At 43.8% G+C, this 24,847-nt stretch overlaps 1 protein-coding gene across 1 annotated transcript in view; it reads left to right on the top strand.

Annotated features, from left to right (window-relative positions):
* LOC143961700 (uncharacterized) overlaps window positions 1-24,847 on the top strand; it is a 73,108-nt gene that overhangs the window by 31,535 nt on the left and 16,726 nt on the right. Inside the window, exons 5-9 of the mRNA XM_077471019.1 lie at window positions 4,607-4,651; window positions 9,625-9,666; window positions 12,941-12,985; window positions 15,241-15,282; window positions 15,405-15,443. Of these exons, the coding sequence (XP_077327145.1) occupies window positions 4,607-4,651; window positions 9,625-9,666; window positions 12,941-12,985; window positions 15,241-15,282; window positions 15,405-15,443 (213 nt within the window). The remainder of the gene's footprint in view (window positions 1-4,606; window positions 4,652-9,624; window positions 9,667-12,940; window positions 12,986-15,240; window positions 15,283-15,404; window positions 15,444-24,847) is intronic.

Here is a 24,847-nt window from a genome sequence, read left to right as displayed (position 1 = left end):
CCTTCATCAGAAGGCTGGAGAATGGGCCATTGTGTGGGGTACCTTTGGGCATCCCTGGTGAGCCTCCTTTGAAAGTTGTGGCCTATGCTGATGATGTTTCTGTTTTTGTCTCTGGGACTGGGGAGGCGCAGGAGGTGGTCTCAGTGATAACGCAGTATTCAGAGGCATCAGGTTCAAAGGTCAACCAGGACAAGTGTGAAGCTTTCTGGATGGGCGTGGAAGGTGAGAGCTTTGTTCTCCCGGATGACTTCCCGGAGCCCCAGCAAAAAATTTGAGTTCTAGGCATTGAATTTGGCCCAGGTGACTATGGTCATGCAAATTGGGTGAACAGGCTGGAGAATGCCGATGCCAAGGTGGCAAGCTGGAAAGGTTGGCAGCTTTCCTTGAGGGAAAAGGTTGATCTAATCAAGACTTACCTGATTCCGATTTTTCTATATGTCAGTTTTGTTTGCGTTTTGCCAGCTTCTCTCTATACCAGGGTCTATACTTGTTTCTTCCAGCTGTTATGGGGGAACAGAATAAACCTTGTCAAAAGGAATGTGACTTACCTTTCTAGGCGGGAGGGTGGTCTAGGGATGATCAACCCTGTAGTCTTTTTCTCTCTGATGTTTGTGAAGTACAATCTTGGTAACATGTTGGCAGAGAGACCGCCTGGGTGGGTTGGTATTTTCCAGTCCTGGTTTAGACCCTTTCTGCGAGACTGGGAAAATGGTGGGCCAGTGAAAAGCCTGAGGGTCAAGCATGATAAGCTCCCGGCTTATGTTGCCCCGTGTTTGAAAATACTTCGGCAGTGGCAAGTAACGGCAGGAGAAGTCAGATCTCTTCCAAGAAAACTTCTTGAGAAGCGGATCATGAGCTCTGCTTTTTGCGAGCCACTGGCCTTGAGGGATTGCCCAAGCCTGGTTTTGGTGGTGGGTTTGCGGTTGATTCATTTGGAGAGAATCCCAATGAAGTTTAGGGATCAGGCTTGGCTTGCCTTTCATGGAAAACTATATGTGAAGGGCAACTTGAAGTTTCTTTCCATGAGTGATCGGGGCTGCCCGAGAGTGGAGTGTGGAGGAGTGGTGGAGTCCATGGATCACTTTCTACTTCAGTGCCCTTTTAATATAGAGGTGTACAAGAGGGTGGGGAGGGCTCTGAGTATACCCTTCCTCCCCCATATGAGTTATGCAGAGTGGGTGTATGGGGCTTTCCAGACTCGTCGGGATTATGATTTGGAAACACTTTTTTTAGTTAGTTTAGTAGTCCGTTATTTCACGTGGAGCGTACGGTGTCAGGTATCCTTACGGGGTAAAATCCTCCCTGTGGAAGTGGTGGTGCAGAACATTCTGGGTGAGGTTGGGAAGATTTGGGGTCTTGAGAAAGACAGGTGGCGGCAGGAGGCCTGGATAAAGGCGTGGAGGAATATCAGGGCTCTGTAGCGGCTGCCTGTTGATCTCGGGGTGTGCGGCTTTCTTTGTATTCTTCTTTCACTCCCCTAGATTTTCAGATCAAATATGATTTTGATAAAAGGCTCCATGCATGGTGATGGTGATGTTCCTTAGTCTGGCTCTCCCATAGGGATTATGTAATGTGCAATTTGTTTTGCACCGTTTATTTTGTTCTTGTTCTTTCTGGTTTGTGTAATTATATTCATTTATTTTGTAAATATGTTTTATTTATTTATTATGTTTTTATTGTATATAAATTGTTGTTTGTAAGATTTTCAATAAACAAAATTAACCCCTTATAATGGGCACAGCGAGCGTACAGACCTGGGAACTCAGCACAGGGATGGTGAGAACCCCTCATAATGGGCACAGCAGCCAGCAGGTGTACAGGGATGGTAGGAACCCCTCATGATGGGCACAGCAGGTATACAGACCTGGGAAGTGCACAGGGATGGTTCTGGGTGGACTGACCCTTTAAGCTGAGATGCAGCATTTTCTGAATGTACTGATTCTGCGCAGCATCAGAATATTATATTTGTTTACACTCCACAGCACGGGTACGGGGACAGAACCTCATTTTTTTTCCTTGTGCACAACTTCCACTGTAGCAAACATTCCGTCATAGTCTGTCAGTTTTTTTTTTTCCACCGCGGCCTATTTTTAGGACTTGTGTGCGAATTTTGAGCACCAGCCACCACTGGACAGTTCTCTGCTTGATCAACTCTGCAAGCAGATTTCTATACAAGAGGTCCAGGAAGGGTATTTTCAGTTAAAGGTCTTCGCTCAATCACAGTCTATTCATTCCACGTTGTCTGCTGGTCTTTCAGCTATTCCCACCTTACCTTTGCCTTCCTCTCCTGAGCCCGAGGAACCTCTTCTGGATTGTTTCTCTATGACCACTGCCAGTTCAGGAACCGTTGCGGTGCTTTTTTCCTACCAAGACCATTGTTGACAAACAAACCAGAGTGGGCACCATAGTTTCCTTCCCTCAGGGGTAGCCTCAGGCACTGGTCAAACTTTAAGCCCTTGTACACACGGTCGGAGATTCCGACAACCAAATTCGATGGATTCTGTCTGTCAGATTTTGTCCGAAACTGTTGCATACACACGGTCGGACGAAGTTGTCGGAAAATCCAATCGTTCAGAACGTGATGACGTTATTTCGTTACGACGGGACTACGTTCAGGCTAGTAGCCAATAGCTTTGGTGTAGGAATTTGATCTGAGCATGCGTGGCACTTTGTCCGATCGGAATTCTCTACACATGATCGGAGTATGTCCAATCGGACCAGTTTGTCGGAAAATATTTCGAGCAAGTTGGAAAATTTGATCCGACGGATATTCCGACGGAAACAGTCCGATGCATACCACACACGGTCGGATTTTCCGACAAAATGGTCCGATAGGACACATTCCGACGGATTCTCCGACAGTGTGTACAAGGGCTAAGATGACACTGGCCGAACCGCCACTGCAGAGGCTTCTTTGTTGAGGTGTTTATCTCTGACTTTCGTAGATATATTGTGGACGCTCAGTGAAGGATATAATCTCAGAACAGTTAAAGTTTCAAATTAGCTAGGGTTGGAATCCCTGACACACTAAATGAGCTTTCCTGACTTTCTAGAAAGATCAACAGCCACCTCAGGGATCGAAGCATGAAAAGATGGAGGCGTACCCGTCCTCTTGCCAAAAAAGACAATGACTCCATCATTCTTGATGACTACAGATGTTCCTGACCCAATGCAATTGGGCATTGCCTGACCACCCTTGACCTAAACCAGTGCCTGCATCATCAATAGGCTAACGGTTGTCTCTACCTCGGTCTCTACCGTGAAGCCCAGATTCATTTTCTTCACAGTTACTCCATTAGGTCATCCGGTAGGCAAGCCACTGTCACCACCCAACCTACCCCAGTCCTCTTTCATCATCCTTTTCTCTGCAGACCACAAAAAGACCACTGAAGTTCAGGTCATCATTGATTGTAGTGTGTGTAACTGCTTTCTGAACATGTCCCTTACCCATCAGTTATCTCTGCATCTCTGCTTCAAGGCCAGTGCACTACCCATCTGGCAAACGGTTCCACCATTTAGTCTGGGCAAGTTAGACAAGAGACCTATGAACTCCTGGCCGCTGCTTCTCAGGGTCACCAGGAGTATCTCAACATTGACATCCCCCCTGTTCCCTGTAACCCCCGGGGTACCCTGGTTGCAGGCCTACACCACCATCATCAACTGAACCTTTGCTTTCACTTAGATTACTGCTGCCTGTTTTATTTATTCAACCCTGGAAGTCTCTTCTGCATTGATCTTCCATAGTTACATAGTAGGTGAGGTTGAAAAAAGACACAAGTCCATCAAGTCCCACCTAGGTGTGTGATTATATGTCCGTATTACATTGTATCCCCTGTATGTTGCGGTCGTTCAGGTGCTTATCGAATAGTTTTTTGAAACTATCAATGAGATATGTCTCTGCAGAGGAGACAGCCAGGTTTCTATACTCACAAGTCCTAAAGCAGCCAGCTCATACTGTAGTTGAAAATCACAAGATGTCCCAGAATGGTTAAATTCTTATAACTGGGAACCATGAGTCAACTCCAGAATGCCTTCTGTGTGCAGCAGCCCCTCTAATACTTACCTAAGCCCCCTATAGATCCAGCGATGTTGCAAAAGTGTATAAGCTGCTCAGGACTCCCCTCCTCATTGGCTGAGACAGCAGCACAGCTCCATTGGCTCCTGCTGCTGTCAATCAAAGCCAGTTAGCCAATGAGGAGAGAAAGGGGGCGTGGGCCACTGCTCTGTGTCTGAATGGACACAGGGAGGTGTGGCTCAGTTCGGGTGGCTCCCATAGCAAGCTGCTTTCTGTGGGGGCACTCAATAAGAGGGAGGGGCCAGGAGAGCCAAAGAGGGACCAAAGAAGGAGAGGATCGGAGTTGCTCTGTGCAAAACCACTTCACAGAGCAGGTAAGTATAACATGTTATTTTTATCACTTTAACGCTCAAATCTGCTACCATTTCTATTAAGCATAAATAAAAAGCAAGGTAAAGACCTGAAATATGACAGAATTATTGATAAAAGAGTGTTTTTACATGAAGCATTTACAGATGACAATTGTTGTTCATTGATTTAAGATTTAACACTTTATCTCGCTCTTCAAGAAAAAATTTACTTTTTTTGCAGTCAAAGAACTCAACTCACAACTAGAAAACAATGAACAGAAAACAAGTAAGTCCATGATATTTATCATTTTATTATATGTAACCATAGTTCTGATCCATATATCAAATGCTGATGCACAGGCTTGTAGGTAGGTACAGTCTACTTTCTCTATGACAGATGGCGCTCTTCTGGAACGCCACTGTTGGAGGAGGAAGTCAAGAGAAACAGGGCTCCTCTTCTCGGGACATTGGGGAAGCTATCCTATTGGATGCTGCCAACCCATGTGACTCTAGCAGCCATCTTGGGTCAGCCAGAGGCTATTTAAGGCCCTGGCTCCTGGGTTTGGCACCCTTTATGCTAGTGAGTAGTGCAGGGAAAGGTACCCTGCCTGTCAGGGACAGTACTAGTGGTAGGCAAAGGTTCCTGATGGGGTGTGAAAGCATAGGGTTGATGATTCCTTTGGAAATCTTCCCGTTTGGGTACAAGATGGCCAGGCCGAATTCTGCTCTCTTTCCAGATGCTGTCAGTCCTGCAGGGAATCACCACATCCTCATTTCTGTGAACGGTGAGTGTACGGATAGGCAGATTTCCCATCCCCCCTCATCCCCGGGTTCTTCTACTGCATTCTTCAATAAAAGTTCTTTATTGCACCCTTCTCTATGATCGCACCATGCTGCAACCCCAGCTACAGACTCCAAAGAGCATCTACCTGAATAAGCAGAACAATCTGAAATGCTGGGGAGTTGCATTTCTATAGGTGTGAAAATGTCATTGGTTATTTCCATCCAGATCTAAAAGCAGTCTTGTATGTCAAAGAAGCAGAATTAAAGTCACAGATTACAGATCTCTGTTTATAAGGTGGTCTGGACAAGTTAGAAGACCTGATTCTTTAATGAGGAGGCCTTGTCAGTAGGGATGAGCCGCCCCCCCTCCCCCCTTCCGTTCGCACCAGAACCTGCGAACGGACTGAAAATTTGCGCAAACTTTAGAACCCTGTTAAAGTCTATGGGTCTCAAATGTTCAAAATCAAAAGTGCTCAATTTAAAGGCTAATATGCAAGTTATTGTCCTAAAAAGTGTTTGGGGCCCTGGCTCCTGCCCCAGGGGACATGCATCAATGCAAATAAAAGTTTTAAAAACTTAGTTTTTTTTGGGAGCACTGAATTTAATGACACTTAAAGTGAAAAAAAAATGAAACATTCCTTTAAATGCTGGGGGGTGTCTATAGTATGCCTGTGAAGTGGCACGTGTTTCCCATGCTTAGAACAGTCCCTGCACAAAATTACATTTCTAACAGAAAAAAACGTCATTTAAAACTGCTTGCGTTTTTAACCACTTCGCGCCGGGTGGACATCCAGGGACGGCCTCGGTTTTCAGTGGTTATATCTGAATGATGCCTGAGGCCACAGACATCGTTCAGATATCGGCATTTTCAGCGATTCCCTGCAACATAAGAATGATCATAGCGGCTGCACCACCAAGTTAAGGACGTGAGCCAGACAGGTCACATGGGTCAGTTGTCCCTGTCGGAGGGCGGAGAGGAGGTTGGTTCCATTGTTGCAAACCACCATTCCTGGCTTAAGCGGGCGTTTCGTCAACCACCTCCCAGGCTGCCCCAGTGTGGCTCCTGTCCCCCAAGCACACCAGCGCAAGCAAGGCATGGCATCGTTTTGCCTGCGTACTTGCGTAGCCCATTGAATGCCTAAGGAGCACTGCTGGTTCCAAGGACAAAGCACAGGAAGAGGCCGTGGAGGAAGAAGAGGAGGAGGGGTGGAGGAGAGAGGTGTGTCAGAATCACCAGTAGTAGCATTTTGGAGGCGTGGTGGCGGAACAACCTAAAACACTACTGCACCTTGTCCTGCATCCTTCCCAGCTGCCAGAAGAGTCACGCAATGCGCCGTGAAAGACAGGTAACGTCCCTGTCCATGCCTGCTGGACCATGAGACAGCGGTAATATGCACCTTACCACTGATCGCCCTGTCAGCAAGGCCAAGACATTGCTTTCCATATGCCGGTAGAGAGCCGGAATTGCCTTCCGTGAGAAAAAGTGGCGTTTGGGAACCTGCCACTGAGGAACCGCACATTGTACAAACTCATGGAAGGGGGCCAAGTCTACCAATCCTGCACATGCGGAGCTCTGCAGTGTGATGCAGTCGGTGTGCTGCCCTTAAGCTGGCCCCTGGAGGGCACGCTGCCTCGTTGGAGATGTGCCTCCTCCTCCTCCTCTCTCCTATCAAGCACCCACGTGGAGTCAGTGACCTCATCGTCCCCTCCCTCCTCATCACTGGAGCAAACCTGGCAGTATGTTGCAGCTTGGGGAACATGACTGACAGATTGCTTTCCTTCTTGGACATCCCCTCTCTCTGGGCTCACGTTACTGCCTTCGCTTTCCTTCTTGGGCATCCCCTCTCTCTGGGCTTCATGCTACTGCCTTCCTCTAGCTGGGTATCATCATCAGAGCCTTCAAAACGCTGGACATCCTTATGGAGCATGTACCCAACACTGTGCTCAAACAGTTCTGGGGAGTCCTTAGGAGGAAATGGTGGGGCTAGGGAAGGAGTGACTGATGCCATTGAGCTGAAGGAAGAGGCCACGTTGGCAGCTGCTTTGCCAGTACCCTGAGCCTGGATGAGAGAGGATGAGGAGGATGAGGACAGCTTGGTCATCCACTCTACCAAGTCTTCAGCATGTTGCGGCTCAACACGTCCAGCTGCCGAAAATAAGGACAAGCGTGTCCCATGGCCACGTGCTGATGAGGATGCACCATGTCCATGACCAGCACTGTTGCCTCTAGCATCAGAGCCTGCTTGCCCTCTTTTATTGGCTTGTGACTGTCTGCCTCTCCTTGTTGGCCTTCCAGACATACTAATGGCCTGCAGGGAGATGTAGCTGTATAAAGCTGGGACGTATATACTGATATACTGCTAGCAGAATCATATGCCTACCTGTAGTATTATTAGTATGAGAACACCAGCAATTGGGGTAGCTTTATGTGCACACTGCAGAGTACACAGTACACCAACTGTAATTAACTGCAGATGCCTGCACTATAGGATTAGCAGAACACCAGCAATTGGGGTATCTTTAGGCACACACTGTGCAGATGACACAATACACCGACTGTAAATACTGCAGCTGCCTGTCTGTGGTATAGGATCAGAAGAACACCAGCAATTGGGGTAGCTTTATGTGCACACTGTGCAGATGATACAATACACCGACTGTAATTACTGCAGCTGCCTGTCTGTGGTATAGGATCAGAAGAACACCAGCAATAGGGGTAGCTTTAGGTACACACTGTGCAGATGGCACAATACACCGACTGTAATTGCTACAGCTGCCTGCGGTATAGGATCAGCAGAACACCAGCAATTGGGGTAGCTTTATGTGCACACTGTGCAGATGACACAATACACCGACTGCAACTACTGCAGCTGCCTGCCTGTGGTATAGGATCAGAAGAACACCAGCAATTGGGGTAGCTTTATGTGCACACTGTGCAGATGATACAATACACCGACTGTAATTACTGCAGCTGTCTGCGGTGTAGGATCAGCAGAACACCAGCAATTGGGGTAGCTTTAAGTGCACACTGTGCAGATGACACAATACACCAGTTGTAATTGCTACAACTGCCTGCGGTGTAGGATCAGCAGAACACCAGCAATTGGGGTAGCTTTAGGCGCACACTGTGCAGATGGCACAATACACCGACTGTAATTGCTACAGCTGCCTGGGGTATAGGATCAGCAGAACACCAGCAATTGGGGTAGCTTTATGTGCACACTGTGCAGATGACACAATACACCGACTGTAACTACTGCAGCTGCCTGCCTGTGGTATAGGATCAGAAGAACACCAGCAATTGGGGTAGCTTTATGTGCACACTGTGCAGATGATACAATACATCGACTGTAATTACTGCAGCTGCCTGCCTGTGGTATAGGATCAGAAGAATGCCAGCAATTGGGGTAGCTTTAAGTGTACACTGTGCAGATGAAACAGTACACTGACTGTAATTACTGCAGCTGCCTGCGGTATAGGATCAGCAGAATACCAGCAATTGGGGTAACTTTAGGTGCACACTGTGCAGATCGCACAATACACCCACTGTAATTGCTACAGCTGCCTGCAGATAGGATCAGCAGAACACCAGCAATTGAGGTGGCTTTAGGTTTACACTGTGCAGATGGCACAATTCACAGACTATAATTGCTACGGCTGCCTGCGGATAGGATCAGCAGAACACCAGCAATTGGGGTAGCTTTAGGTGTACACTGTGCAGATGGCACAATACACCGACTGTATTTGCAACAGCTTCAAATTAAATAAAATCACACTGTTTCGCTGCCTATCTCTCTCTGCTACTGCAACACACTACACAAGGCCGCCGCGCAGGCGGCCTTATATAGTGTGGGGCGTGTACTAAACCCCCTGAGCCATAATTGGCCAAAGACACCCTGGCTTTGGCCAATTACGGCTCTCCATTTTTTCTGCGATGTGATTGCCCAAAGCATGCGGGCCATAGTGCATGCTTGGCCAGTCATCAGCCAGCAATGCACTGCGATGCCGCAGTGAATTATGGGCCGTGACGCGCACCTCGAATGGTGGCATAATGTTCAGAATTCGCCGAACGGACGAACAGATGATGTTTGAGTCAAACATGGGTTCGACTCAAACACGAAGCTCATCCCTACTTGTCAGGATGCAGGTGGTCAGCACAATTGTAGGGAACCTAAAAAAGCTTGATTGATTGTTGGTTTCATAAATGGTCAGAAAAATGGTAGTTGCAGGAAGTATTGACCAGAATGAGCAACTGGAAATGGTCTAAAGAAAGGCCAGGATCAGCAGACAGATAGGTCAAAAATAGTCATCTTTAAGTAGTCCTTAAGGAACCAAATCAATAAACAGGATAAAGTCAGTAACCGTTCTAGGTTATGAGAAAAGCAAACACGAACGTTGAATCCGAAACTTGAGATCAGAGTCAAAGTCTTCACAACCTAAAGGCGTATTTCTTATATTTTTATTTTTCTTCCATAGATAACAACTTCACAATAGCAATATCACATCTGAGGAGCAATGGTAAGGGGTTTAGGAATCTGTATTGCTGTTCACATATTTATTTTTTCCTACTATATGAAGCAGAACCTGTGTCTGAAGGTTCAGTGTATGAGGCATATACTAGTGTATATATATATATATATATATATATATATATATATATATATATATATATATATATATATATATATATATATATATATATAAAGAAGAAAATTGCACTAAGTGTAAGTAAATATTGTTTTCAAGTGAATAAACCCAGTGAAAAAACAAGTGAAAAAAACAGCAGCACTCACACACATGTACACATCATAACAGAAAATACGCCATGAGCAATATATAGTCTGCACAGAAGTCCATCCATAGACATGTAGTGAAAAAGGGAAAAATAAATCCACAATTCCAACAAAGAGTCCATATAGTGAACTTAAAGAAGTGTCAATCCAATTTCGATCGGCGCAGACACCCGGTGCTCCCGAGTCCCCACAGGATAAATATGGTAAAATAGATTTGCTTACCAGATATTAAGACTTCTCAAGGTCTATAAGCACTTCAGTGAGCATTCACCCCTCACTACAGGTATAACCACTTTAGCTGTCCAGCCAACTTGATTGGATTCCAGAGAGATATCCCTCACAGTAATTACCATTCAAAGGAACTCCAGAGTCCGACCATTCCATAGACTCATTGCACAACAATCGTTTAAAAGGCACACACGAGTTTATTAAAAGTTCTACTTACAACAGATCCAATAACATAGGCTTATATGTAAACATTAGTTCATCCGGCACCCTCCACGGGTGTACCGAGGTCACCGCTTCTCCATGCCCAGCCTGACCTACGTTTCGTCCAATGGAACTTCTTCTGTGAGGGACTTATTCTGCCTCACAGAAGAAGTCCCATTGGACGAAATGTACATCAGGCGAGGCACAGAGCAGCAGTAGGGGACGGAAAGTATTCAGACCCCCTTAAATTTTTCACTATTTGTTATAATGCAGCCATGTGCCTCATTAATGTACACACAGCATCCCATATTGACAGAAACACACAGAATTGTTGAATTTTTTTTAGATTTATTAAAAAAAGAAAAACTGAAATATCACACGGTCCTAAGTATTCAGACCCTTTGCTCAGTATTTAGTAGAAGCCCCCTTTGGATCTAATACAGCCATGAGTCTTTTTGGGAAAGATGCAACAAGTTTTTCACACCTGGATTTGGGGATCCTCTGCCTTTCCTCCTTGCAGATCCTCTCCAGTTCTGTCAAGTTGGATGGTAAACGTTGGTGGGCAGACATTTTTAGGTCTCTCCAGAGATGCTCAATTGGGTTTAAGTCGGGGCTCTGACTGGGCCATTCCAGAACAGTCACGGAGTTGTTGTGAAGCCACTCCTTTCTTATTTTGGCTGTGTGCTTAGGGTCATTGTCTAGTTGGAAGGTAAACCTTCGGCCCAGTCTGAGGTCCTGAGCACTCTGGAGAAGATTTTTGTCCAGGATATCCCTCTACTTGGCCACATTCATCTTCCCCTCGATTGCAACCAGTCGTTCTGAATTCATTCCATGGTAATAGAGCTTTCCAGTGGGACCTGGCCAAAGTAAACAATTCCAGATAATAAACTCTTGCCCCAACGGGAGTTTCCACCTTTACTTCACATACAAATGAGAAAAGACATTAGCCTCCTGGCTCGCTCTTGCAGGACCGCAGCTCAGACCTCAAACGCAGACCTTTTTCTGGTCCCTCCAACCATTGCACAGCACTGCTGTGCTTGCGTACACCTCCGTACCTCTCACAGCTCCCTGCTGCACTCACTGGATTCACTTTGTGCTCTCATCCTGGTGTGGACAAGGGACCTCCTGTCTCCCAGGTGGCACCCTGAACTATGGCAAAGGTCCTAGGATTGACGTAAAGGCTGTGTACGCCTGCAAAAGCAGCCTGCTGGTCTATGGTAAGACCCAGACACAGGATTAGGGACTTCTTCCTTCCCAAAGCTCTTTGAAGCCTCTGGACTTTAGACCCCCGATCTGGCAGTCACAAAACCCAGAAAAACACAAAAAGATCAATTTTTCTCCACTCTGAACAGACCTTCTGGAGCCCTTCAATCTGTGTCCATGAGAACCCTGTGTCATTGTTGTCTATTCTAATATAATTCAACCCAATGGCAGGTCACGGCAATGTGTACTGTATGTATATATATTTTGGTTGTAAAGAATTGGATTAACTACATTGCCGCCCACGCTTTAGCTGAAAGACGGCTGCAGCACAGGCCTTAATTGCTGGGAGGGCGTCCATGGACCCTGCGGGTCTCGCGCGCCACGCTCTGTGATCAGCCGAGTCTATGAGACTAGCTGACCAGCCCCCAGGAAGGCTATGGCCTGGGGTGCGGATCCAACCGACTGTAATGCCTCAGGTCTGGCTAGCCCAGGGCAAGGAAACAAAAGGAGGATTCTGAGGTCGTTGGGTGCTGTCTCCGGTTTGGGAGAGACCCATTGTACTTTGAGCATTCCAAGGGAGGACTCTTTAGAAGAACACCATGTATGGGTTGGTTTTCTTAACAAGAGCCTGGAAGGGCTGAAGTTACCGAAATAATCCGTTCTTGTGGATGTCGCCAAGCAGGCTGAAAGATCCAGGAATCCTACAAGTGTTCTACAGTTTAGTTTCCCTACATGTTCTGCAACAAGCACCTTGTTGCAGAACAAGGCCTTGTGAGAGAGGGACTGTCCAACCTGAGTGATCATCCAGCTGTGAATGGCTATTCTCTGGATGCAGTCAAAGTAAGCAAGTTCTTTAAAGTTTTTGGACTTTGACTTTGAGAGAACCTGAACTTTCCTTTCCAACCCTCTGATCCCAAGTTGAAAGACTGTTCAATGGTTTCAGTTTTGCAAATAAAATCCATTCAAGTGGATCTATTGTCAGTCTCAAGTTACTGGGCCACCTACCACGGGACATCCCCTAGACATGCAACAAGGAGAACGGAAGGTAACGGTAAGCCCAAAAATAACCAGCAGCTCCTCCGGGGGTTAGTGCTACATATATATATATATATATATATATATATATATATATATATATATATATAGAAAAAAATTTCCCCATAAATAAAATATGATAGGAGTTTTGCATCCAAAAAGTAATGCTTAAGTGATTACTGAGCAATAGTGCTACAGTCTAGTTTGGCTGTGAAATGGCGCATCATATACCTGAAAATTCTTCTGACTTTTACTATATAATATTCTCTTCAAGTGTTCATTATTTATTATGTTATTTTTGTTAAATTATCAATTATTTCTTTCTTTTCCAGTCCAGGAACTCACTTCACAACTAAAACAATCTAAAGAGGAAACAGGTAAGTCAAAGATATGCAAATATCATAATTTAGCCAACACCTAAAAATTTTCACCACCGATTTTTTTTTTTTTCCCTTTTATTGGTTGAACTAGATGGACTTCAGCAAGACTAACTATGTAACTACATTATATTGTCAAAATATAGTGTATATCTTAAGGTCTGTCTCCATAGACCTTTTTTTTTTTTTTTTTTTATCACCACCATATGTATGTACCTAGAACTGCATAAAAAGCTTGAGATAGGCTGGTCTAACCCATTAATACTCTAACCAAAAAAAAACAGAGATGAAAACAATCAATCTGTCAATCAATCAAGTAGTAATATACATTTTACCACATAGTACGTACATTTTTTTTTTTTTTAAATAAGCCTGTAACTAGGGATGAGCCCACGGTTCGACTCAAACATAAGTTCGACTTGAACATTGGGTGTTTGCCCATTCCTCAAAACATTATTGAGCATTTGCAGGAAATTCGACCATATTGAATTCGTACCATAATGAACGGCGAGACCGTCAATGCACTGCGGGATCACAGTGCATTGACAGCTGCTGATTGGCCAAAGCATGCACCTGACCTGCATGCTTTGGTCAATCACAGTGCGCTCTGCTGTGAGAGCCATGAGTGGCCCCACGCTATGTAATGCTGCTTACACGGCAGCCGTAGATAGCGTAATGAATAAGAACAGCAACATTACATTTGTAAAGGAAAAAATGTAATTTAAAACTGCTCATGGCTGTAATGTGTTGTCGGGTCTCAGCAATATAGATGAAAATCATTGAAAAAAATAGCATGGGTTCCCCCCAGTCCATTACCATGCCTTTTTGCTCTGGTATGGATATTATATGGCAACCCCTCACCCATTTTTTTTTTTTTACAAATTGCTTAGGGGTCCCCTCCAAAATCTATACCAGGCCATTCAGGTCTGGTATGGATATTAAGGGGGACCTTGTGCCAAAATGTAAAAAAAAAAGGTGTGGGGTCCCCCCAAAATCCATATCAGACCCTTATCCAAGCAGGTAACCTGGCAGGCCGCAGGAAAAGGGGGGGGTGGTAAGATAGCGCCCCCCCCTCCTGAATGATACCAGGCCACATGCCTTCAACATGGGGAGGATGCTTTGGGGTCCCCCCAAAGCACCTTGTCCCCATGTTGATGGAAAGCTCTCATCTGTCTTTTGCTGGCCAAATTTCCGATCGCGTGTACGCGGCATTAGAGTCTGCAAGAGATTTTTAGACATGGACATGGATGCAAAGTCTTGCAGCTGTAATTGCAGAGAAAGGAGGTTCTACAAAGTACTGACTCACTTTTCACATATTTATTTGCAAAAAATATTGAAAACCATTTATCATTTTCTTTCCACTTCACAATTACAGTATGGGCCACTTTGTGTTGGTCTATCACATAAAATCCAAATAAAATTTCAAATAAAATACATTTACGTTTTTGGTTGTAACATGACAAAGTGTGGAAAATTTCAAGGGGTATGAATACTTTTTCAAGGGACTGTGTATATGTATATATATATATATATATATATATATATATATATATATATATATATATATATATATATATATATATATATATTCATAAAATTTGCAGGAGGAATGTCAGAAACATTTCAGAGAACCATATCACATTTTGGACAGTAGATGGAGCTGGAGCTGATGATCATAGAGATTAATCTATTAGATATATTACAGCCAAAATTCATGCAGTTTGCACTAACGTCTGTGAGTGACATTCATCCAACAGATGTTTTATAAAATTTTAATTTTAAACTTTCTATATATATATTTATGTATTTTTCTCCAGAGGTGGGGAGACATATGGGTGAAGTAAAAAGTTGTATCTTTCTTTGTTTATATTATGAAGCACTAACAAGTGAAATATTTTTGTAAATACATTTTGCATATGCATCTATTATAGATGGAGCTCTCTGCTTTACCATATCATTTTTGCAGGCTCTTGTTATCCGTTTTGCTGGGGGAAAAAAAAAACGTATTGTGTACGGAGTTCAATAGCCCAAGCTTAAATATACAATACATACCCAATGGAATGAGTTAGAGAAGTGACCCTTCCTTTTAGTAGCACTTTTTGAATCATGTTTTATGCTTTTAGATGGGTCGTGTTCTGGGTGTTCTGAGCAGTCGAATGTCTTCTGAGTAGTCCGATCACCCTTCCTGCCTCTGGAGGGACTTTTAGATTTATATTTACTTCTTTATTTTATTATAATTTTATTTTATGTTTTAGATTCTGAGCTGGAAGGGAGTGTGTCTGCTCTGAAGCAATCAGGTAACTATAGTAAATCTCATAAAAATATATGTGAATCAAAAGAAGGGCTTTTATGCAATACTTCATTCTGGGTGTGTCATTACAATGTTCATTCACTACAACTTTGTGTTTTTTCTTTCCAGTTGCCAGAATAACAGATGACCTAAAGAAGATAAAGAACGGTGATCATTGCAGATTATTCTGCATCCTTTATTTTTTTTTATAAAACAGAAGGCCTAGAAGTGACAGTTAGCTCCGCCCCCTCCCACTCACTTCCTGGTCTATCACAGAGCTGATGCTATGTGTAGTGTAAAATTAGGTACCAAGGAGTCATTGGACCATTTTAGTTCAACCATAAACCTTTATTAATGGGGGTCCTACAATGTACCTTTATTTATGGGGTCCCACTATGGTGCTTTGTTTATGTAGTCTAACCGTGGACCTTTATTTATGGGGTCCCACCATGGGCATTCAATTATGAGGTCCAACCATGGATCTTTATTTATGGGTTCCACCACTGATCTTTATCTATGAAGTCCAACCATGGACGTTTATTTATGTGGTCCCACCATGAAACTTTATTTATAGGGTCCCACTATGAACCTGTATTTTAAGGGTTCCATCATGGTCCTTTATTTATAGGGTGCCACAGTGAACATTTATTTTAGGCATTCCACCATAGACCTGTGTTTGTGGGATCGCAACATGGACCTTAATTTATACGGTCCCACTATGGACCTTTATTTCAGGTGTCCCACTATGGACCTTTATTTATAGGGTTCCACCAAAAACCTTTATTTCAGGTGTCCCACTATGGATCTTTTCCACCATAAACCTTTATTCCTGAGGTCACACCATGGACCTGTATTGAAAGAAAGTGTGTCTGTTCGGGTCACACCATGGCCCTTTATGGGGTCAAACCATAGCCCTTTATTTATTGGGTCCCACTAAAGACCTTTATTTATATGGTTCCACCATGAACCTTTATTTATGGGGTCAAACCATGGACCTTTATGTATAGGGTCCCACCATGAACCTTGATTTATAGGGTCTCACCATGAACCTTTATTTCATGTATCCCACAATGAACCTTTATTTATGGGGTCCCACCATGAACCTTTATTCATGGAGTCACACCATGGACCTTTATTTATTGTGTCCTACTAAAGACCTTTATTTATAGGATCCCATCATGAACCTTTATCTCAGGTGTCTCACCATGGACCTTTAAGGGGTTAACCATGAATCATCATGTATTGGGTCCCCCCAAAGACCTTTATTTATAGGGTCCCATCATAGACGCTTATTTCAGATTTTTCACCACGGACATTTAAGGGGTACACCATGAATCTTTATTTAAGGGGTACACCATGAACCTTTATTTATAGGGCCACACCATGAAGCTTTATTTCAGGTGTCCCACTAGGGATCTTTTTTTTTTATAGGGTCCCAGAATGAACCTTTATTCATAGGGTTACACCATGGCACCATGGATTTTTATTTATAGATTTTGCACTATGAATCTTTATTGATAGGGTCCCATCTTGCACCTTTATTTATCCTGGTTAAAATCCAGATTGCTAATATTGGAGTTGGAGTTGTTCCTCTCCATGCTTTGCACTCCTCTGGGATTGGTTCAGTTGTCACTGATGCTTTTATTTATGGGAGACCACCGAGGACCTTTACTTATAGGGACCACCATGGACCTTTATTTTCTAGGGACCACCATGGGCCTTTATTTATAGGGACCACCATGGACCTTTGGTTTTAGGGTCCCACCAAGAACCTTTATTCATGAGGCCACACCATGGACCTTTATGTACAGGTTTCCACCATGAACCTTTATTTATAAGGTCCCACCATGATGCTTTATTTCAGATGTCCCACTATGGATCTTTATTTATAGGGTCCCAGTATGAAACTTTATTCATAGGGTTACTCCATGGCACCATGGATTTTTATTTATAGATTTCCACTATGAATCTTTATTTATAGGGTCCCATCATGCACCTTTTTTTTATCCTGGTTAAAATCCAGATTGCTAATATTGGTTAAAGTTGGAGTTATTCCTCTCCGTGCTTTGCACTCCTCTGGGATTGGTTTAAGTGTCACTGACAAAGCTGTAGTGGTAGCAATACTGGACTTGTATAAGGTGTCCAAGGTGGCCAGGACAATAGATCTGGCAGGTGCCTTTACTTGTTAATGTTTGGGACTTGTTTATGCAGCTTTAAAATTCACCACACTGCACACATTCAGAAACCACAACTACAGCCAGGGAAGGGACAAACAATGTCCCCAGACTACAAACACCTAGTTACTTAAAGTGAAAGTAAACCCATGGATTTAAACAGTTAAAAAAAAGGCATGCCAGGAATGCTAACTGCACATTGGCTGTGCTCTCAGCCAAACTATCAAACCATCCAATGGCTGGTGTCATAACGAATCACATGTGCAGCACCATAGCAGTTGAAGATTAAACAGAGGCAAAGATGGCAGCTTCCTTGGCTGAAAACGATAGGGGAGTTTACATCCACTTTAAATTCACAGTTATTCCAACACACAAATAAAACATTGTCTGGATATCGCTGTTTCTATAGGGAAAAAGACTACAATGTATCGTCATTTAGAGTGTTAATTCACCATGTTGTGGGTTTCACTGAAAGTACTTATATACTTATAACTAGTTAGTCAAGAAGGCCTAATTCAAAAACACATAGTGCAGTACAGGAGATCAGACATGTAACACATACTAAAATTGTATGCTGAAACTGTCTCCATTTATTGGATGATTGACATGAGTATTTATAATAGAAATGATGGCAGTCATGTAGTCTATCCTCGTTGGTGATGGTGGTCAGATGCTGTTGGCGATTGAGGATAATTTTTGGAGAATTCTGGACTTTCCAACGTCTTAATTTTTTTACTTTTATGATGATTCAGCATCCCAAGATTTGGCACGGATCTTTTGTGGTCAGGGGTTTTCGACACTTGGACGTCTCAAGGGTATATGTGCATTGTACATAAAGAGAAGTAGAGTAAAGGTTAGTTTCAGAAGCTTTCTTGTAGTTATCATAACACCATCAGTCATTTTTTTTTTATAAAGTACATCTTGCCACCACAACCATCAGCCAGCTTCTATCAATATAACAGTTCCTTTTATTCATCAACACATCATTATTTATAGCAGTGGCCTCCAAACAATGGCCTGTGGGCCAGATGTGGTCTCCTGCTTGCCTTTATCCGGGACATTAACACACTATTCCTCTCTCCGACATTAACAATGAGGCGTCATTCCTTGCACTGACACCAAAAGTGAGAATAATACTATCCACTGACACCGATGATGGGGCACCATTTCTTAAAATGACACCAATGATATGATGGGTCATTATTCATCCTACTGATACCAATGATGGAGCACTATTTCCCCTACTAAAACCAATGAATGAGCACCATTCTTCCCATTGTCCCCAACAATGGGGCATCATTCCTTCCACTGACACCAAAGATCAGGAATTATTCCTCCGACTAACAACAACAATGGGTCACTGATCCTCCAACTAATATTAATGTATTAATGATGGGGGACAATTCCTCCTCCTACTGACCACTATGTATATATATATATATATATATAGAGAGAGTATCTCACAAAAGTGAGTACACCCCTCCCTATTTTATTCTATATTTTCATGTGACAACACTGAAGAAATGACATTTTGTGTAAAGTAGTGAGTGTACAGCTTGCATAAATTTACTGTCCCCTTCAAAATAACTCTACACACGACCTGACATAAATAGGAAGAGGAAAAACCTCAAACAAGCTCAATAGTTCTGGTGAGGCGGCACCCAACAGCAACTCAAAACGTAGAAATACAGAAAGGAGCGCCAGACCAATACCGGGTGAAAAAGTCCAAGATCATTTTAATTGGTGGTAAAAAAGTTATATAAAAACAGCCAATGTTTTTAGGAGGCATCACCATTCCCCCTTCATCGGGGATCAACACAGGATAAAACTTGGATTGACTGTCAGGAACATCATGTCAGGGGTCAGAGGGATGGTACCAGCCATAAAGCTCATACTGATGTTCATGCAAATGCACTCATGCACAAGAGCATGCACCTGGAACACTTGGAAACTTCTACCACAGATACTGGGGCCTAGTGGACTATAAAAACCTGGGCCCTGGATCAGGTATGGATGGTTCCTGAGACAGCTTCAACTCTTCTGGGAAGGCTGTCCACAAGGTTTAGCAGTGTGTCTATGGGAATATTTGACCATTCTTCCAGAAGTGCATTTGTGAGGTCAGGCACTGCTGTTGGATAAGAAGGCCTGGCTCGCTCTAGTTTATCCCAAAAGTTTTCTATTGGGTTGGGGTTAGGACTCTGGACAGGCCAGTCAAGTTCCTCCACCCCAAACTCACTCATTCACATTATATTGCTAAAAGTATTGGGCCACCCCTCCAAATCATTTGGTGGAGGGTGGATTATGGTGTGGGGTTGTTTTTCAGGGGTTGGGCTTGGCCCCTTAGTTCCAGTGAAGGGAACTCTTAAGGCGTCAGCATACCAAGACATTTTGGACAATTTCATGTTCCCAACTTTGTGGGAACAGTTTGGGGATGGCACCTTCCCGTTCCTACATGACTGTGCACCAATGTACAAACATGGTCCATGAAGACATGGATGAGTGAGTTTGCTGTGAAGGAACTTGACTGACCTCAACCCTATAGAACATCTTTGGGATGAATTGGAGTGCAGACTACAAGCCAGGTCTACTGGTCCAACATCAGTGCCTGACCTTACAAATGTGCTTCTGGAAGAACGGTCAAACATTCCCATAGACACACTACTAAACCTTGTGGACGGTCTTCCCTGAAGAGTTGAAGCTGTTATAGCTGAAAGGGTGGGCCAACTCAATATTAAACCCTACGGACTAAGACTGGGATGGCATTAAAGTGATTATAAAGACAGAAGGTGCATTCTATGCATTAAGATAAAAAGCCTTCTGTGTGCAGCAGCCCTCCCATTCCCCCATAATACTTACCTGAGCCCCATCTCTATCTGGGGATGTCCACGGGTAAATTGGCCGTCTGGGACTCTTCCGCCTGATTGGCTGAGACACTTTTAAACTATCCAAGAATATTGGCTCTTCTCCACCTGGGCATATAGTCATAGTCACGTCTCTGAAGTTCTCGTAAACACAGAGGTATAGTTTTCTTTAAAGTTGTCCTGTTTATTTGAAAAGAAACTGTGTCTACTCTGATCTGAGAATCCTTCAGCTTATATGAGGTCTCGATATCATCCAAGTGTATTTACTGGGAGTCAATAGTGTCTCTTTATCTCAACAAAAAGTCCTCTTCAGACATGGAAAGTTAGTCTTTCATTCTTCTTAGTACCAACTGAGAGAACTGGCTGAGTGGTGAGAGCTGACCAAAAAGAGGATCAATGGATTCTTCAGGGGCCTAGCAAATAGTAAACAGTTTAATAAAAACATGACCTACCAAGGTTTATGGAGGAAGCTGGATATTCTTGTCTCGAGAGGAGGAGATCCTGGGGCAATCTACAAAGTGAAACTCCTTCTCAGGAAGTGTCAATATGACCGCCATGCCTCTTTGTTTCTAGAGGGACTATGGGAAGTTCCACTCGCCTAACCCTTACCAGAACTGCAAACAAGGTGTAGCTGTTAAAACGGTTGTTGGCCTTAAGGACAGTACAGGTTCCTTGACAAAGTCCAGGTCAGGGATCCTGGAGATTGTGAGGTCCTTTTATGCTGACCTTCTTGGGAGGAAAGAGCTTGACCGTGACAAGATGGACAGCTTTTTGGACTCTACTCCAGGTCTAAATGGTGGAGATGTTCCATTGATGAATTTGACAGAAGAGATCACAATTGAAGAGGTGATGAGGGCAACTGAACAGCTTGCCATCAAAAAGTCACCTGGACCGGATGGCTTGATGGCTGAGATTTACAAAGCCTTTAAGTCTATTCTGGCCCCACATTTGGTAGAGGTTTTTAACAGATGCCTTGCTGGGGGAGTGCTTTCCCGTTCCATGAGGCACTCGGCTGTGATTCTTTTTTCAAAGAGTAAAGATCCTTCGATGATTGAGAATCAGCCTTCTTAACGTCGATAGAAAGATACTGGCAAAGATTCTTTTCTGGTGCCTATAATTAGAAGCAGAGTCTTTGCTTTCTCACCATCAGCACTGTTCGGTCCAGGGTAGAAGCACCTTCACAGCAGTTTTAGCTGTCCAGGGGGCCTTGGAGCGGTGCAGGGCTGCAGGCTGGGGAAAGTATTTGCTGACGTTGGATCAGGCAAAGGCTTTTGATCGTGTTAACCATGAGTACCTGTGGCTGCTCCTTAGTAAGTACAGTATGCCGGGTGGTTTTGTCGATTGGTTAAAAGTCTTGTATAAGGGGGCAGAAAGCTTTCCTCTTGTTAATGGTTGGGTTGGGCAGTCCTTTGAGGTTGGCTCCGGGGTGCCCTAGGATTTTCCCCTGAGCCCCCTGCTCTATGTATTAGCAATACATGGACCCCTTCATCAGGATGTTAGAGAGCGGCATGTTGTGTGGGGTGCCAGTGGGGCTCCCAGGTGAGCCGCCTTTGAGGGTTGTTGCCTATGCAGGCGATGTGTCGGTGATTGTCACTGGGGCAGATGAAGCAGAGGAGGTGGTCTCTCTGACATCACGGTATTCTGAAGCATCAGGCTCCAAGATCAATCAGGAAAAGAGTGAAGTTCTGGATGGGAAAGGAAGGGAAGAGGTTTGATCTCCCGGACACCTTTCCAGTGTCCCAGGAAAGAATTAGGATTCTAGGCATTGAAGTTGGACCCGGCAATTATGGCCTCAAAAACTGGGAAGGCAGATTGGAAATTGCCAATACTAAGGTGGTCAGCTGGAAGAGATGGAAGTTATCTCTGAGGGAAAGGGTTGATCTGATTAAGACTTACCTGATTCCGATCTTCTTGTGTGTCATCTTTGTCTGCATCTTGCCAGTGTCTCTCTATGCTAGGGTCAGTAGTGTGTTCTTCCAGATGCTGTGGGGGAACAGACTGAACCCCATCAAGAGGAATGTCACCTATCTATCCAGGAGGGAGGGTGGCTTAGGTATGGTCAACCCAGTTCTTTTCGTTTCACTGCTATTTCTCAAATTTAACATTGGTAATATGCTTGCAGTGGAACCTCCTGGATGGGTAGGCATATCTAGATCTTGGTTTAGGCCTTTTCTACGACTTTGGGAGGAAGTTGGCCAAGTGAAGAATCTCAGGGGTCATCGTGGTCAGCTACCAGCCTATTTCGCTCTGTGCCTGAAGTTACTGCGGCAGTGCGATTGTCAGCTGAAGATCTCAGATCGGTTCTGAAGAAAGTCCTTATGATTCGAGTCTTGAGCGAAGTCTTTCATGACCCACTGGCCTTAGAGGATTGCCCAGGCCCAGTTTTGTGGTCAGGGTTAAGACTGATTAATTTGGACAGAGTACCCCCTAAATTTAGGGATATGGCCTGGTTGTGCTTCCATGGGAGGCTCTATGTTCGGGGCAATTTGAAATTCCGCAGTGAGATGGATTATAGCTGTCCTCAAGAGGAGTGTGCGGATTCAGGAGGAGACTATGGACCATTTTCTGCTTCGTTGCCCCTTTAACATAGAGGTGTACAAACAGGTGGGGCGGGCCCTCTGTGTTCCTTTCCTCTCCAGGCTGGTTTATGCTGAGTGGGCGTACGGAGCATTCAATACTGGTGGGGTTTTTTGTTTTGGATAGACTTTTTTTTTTAGTTAGCCTTTCACCTGGAACGCACGGTGTCGGGTCTGCACTCGGCATAAAATCCTTCCTGTTGAGGTGGTGGTGTATGCAATTCTGCATGAGGTGGAGAAGATTCGGGTGCTTGAGAGGGACAAGCGGAGTCGGGGGGCTTGGTTGAAGGTGTGGAGGGGGTTCAAGCCTCTCTGACTGCCAGGAGTCTGTTTCCCGGGTGTGGCTGTCTGTCTCTTATCACCCTAGATTATTATTTGTATTAATGTTTGATAAATGGCTGTGTACTTAGGTGATGGGTTGTGCCTCTTAGGCCCTTTCTGCTGCTTTATTTAACCACTTTCAGACCGGACCATTTTGCTGGTAAATGACCAGAGGTCTTTTTACACTTTGGCACTGCGCTGCTTTAACTGGTAATTGCGCGGTCATGCAATGTTGTACCCAAACAAAATTTGCGTCCTTTTCTTCCCACAAATAGAGCTTTCTTTTGATGGTATTTGATTGCCTCTGCGATTTTTATTTTTTGCGATATAAACGTAAAAAGACCGCAAATTTTGAAAAAAAAATGATATTTTCTACTTTTTGTTATTAGAAAAATCCAATAAACTCAATTTTAGTCATACATTTAGGCCAAAATGTATTCAGCCACATGTCTTTGGTAAAAAAAAGTCAATAATTGTATATTTATTGGTTTGCGCAAAAGTTGTCACATCTACAAACTAAGGTACGTTTTCTGGAATTTACGCAGCTTTTAGTTTACGACTGCCTATCTCATTTCTTGAGGTGCTAAAATGGCAGGGCAGTACAAAACCCCCCCAAATGACCCCATTTTGGAAAGTAGACACCCTGAGGAAATTGATAAGTGGCATGTTGAGCCCATTGAATATTTTATTTTTTTGCCTCAAGCGATTGAATAATGACAAAAAAAATATTTTTTTTTTTTTTTACACAAAGTTGTCACTAAATGATATATTGCTCACACATGCTATGGGCATATATGAAATGACACCCCAAAATAAATTCTGCTGCTTCTCCTGAGTATGAGGATACCACATATGTGGGACTTTTTGGGAGCCTAGCCGCGTACGGGGCCCCGAAAACCAAGCACCGCCTTCAGGCTTTCTAAGGGCGTAAATTTTTGATTTCACGCCTCACTACCTATTACAGTTTTGAAGGCCATAAAATGCCAAGATGGCACAAAACCCCCACAAATGACCCCATTTTAGAAAGTAGACACCCCAAGCTATTTGCTGAGAGGCATTTTGAGTCCATGGAATATTTTATATTTTGCCACAAGTTGCGGGAAAATTACAAACTTTAATTTTTTTTTATTTTTTTTTCACAAAGTTGTCACTAAATGATATATTGCTCACACATGCTATGGGCATATGTGAAATGACACCCCAAAATAAATTCTGCTGCTTCTCCTGAGTACGGGGATACCACATATGTGGGACTTTTTGGGAGCCTAGCCGTGTACGGGGCCCCGAAAGCCAAGAACCGCCTTCAGGTTTTCTAAGGGCGTAAATATTTGACTTCACTCCTCACTACCTATTACAGTTTTGAAGGCCATAAAATGCCAAGATGGCACAAAACCCCCACAAATGACCCCATTTTAGAAAGTAGACACCCCAAGCTATTTGCTGAGAGGCATGTTGAGTCCATGGAATATTTTATATTTTGCCACAAGTTGCGGGAAAATTACAAACTTTTTTTTTTTTTCACAAAGTTGTCACTAAATGATATATTGCTCACGCATGCCATGGGCATATGTGAAATGACACCCCAAAATAAATTCTGCTGCTTCTCCTGAGTACGGGGATACCACATATGTGGGACTTTT

The sequence above is a fragment of the Lithobates pipiens genome, unplaced genomic scaffold (genome assembly GCF_037356315.1).
Source record: "Lithobates pipiens isolate NorthernLeopardFrog02 unplaced genomic scaffold, aLitPip1_a1.2 Scaffold_8, whole genome shotgun sequence".
In the NCBI taxonomy this organism is placed as follows: domain Eukaryota; kingdom Metazoa; phylum Chordata; class Amphibia; order Anura; family Ranidae; genus Lithobates; species Lithobates pipiens.
This window is presented reverse-complemented; position numbering and strand designations above follow the sequence as displayed.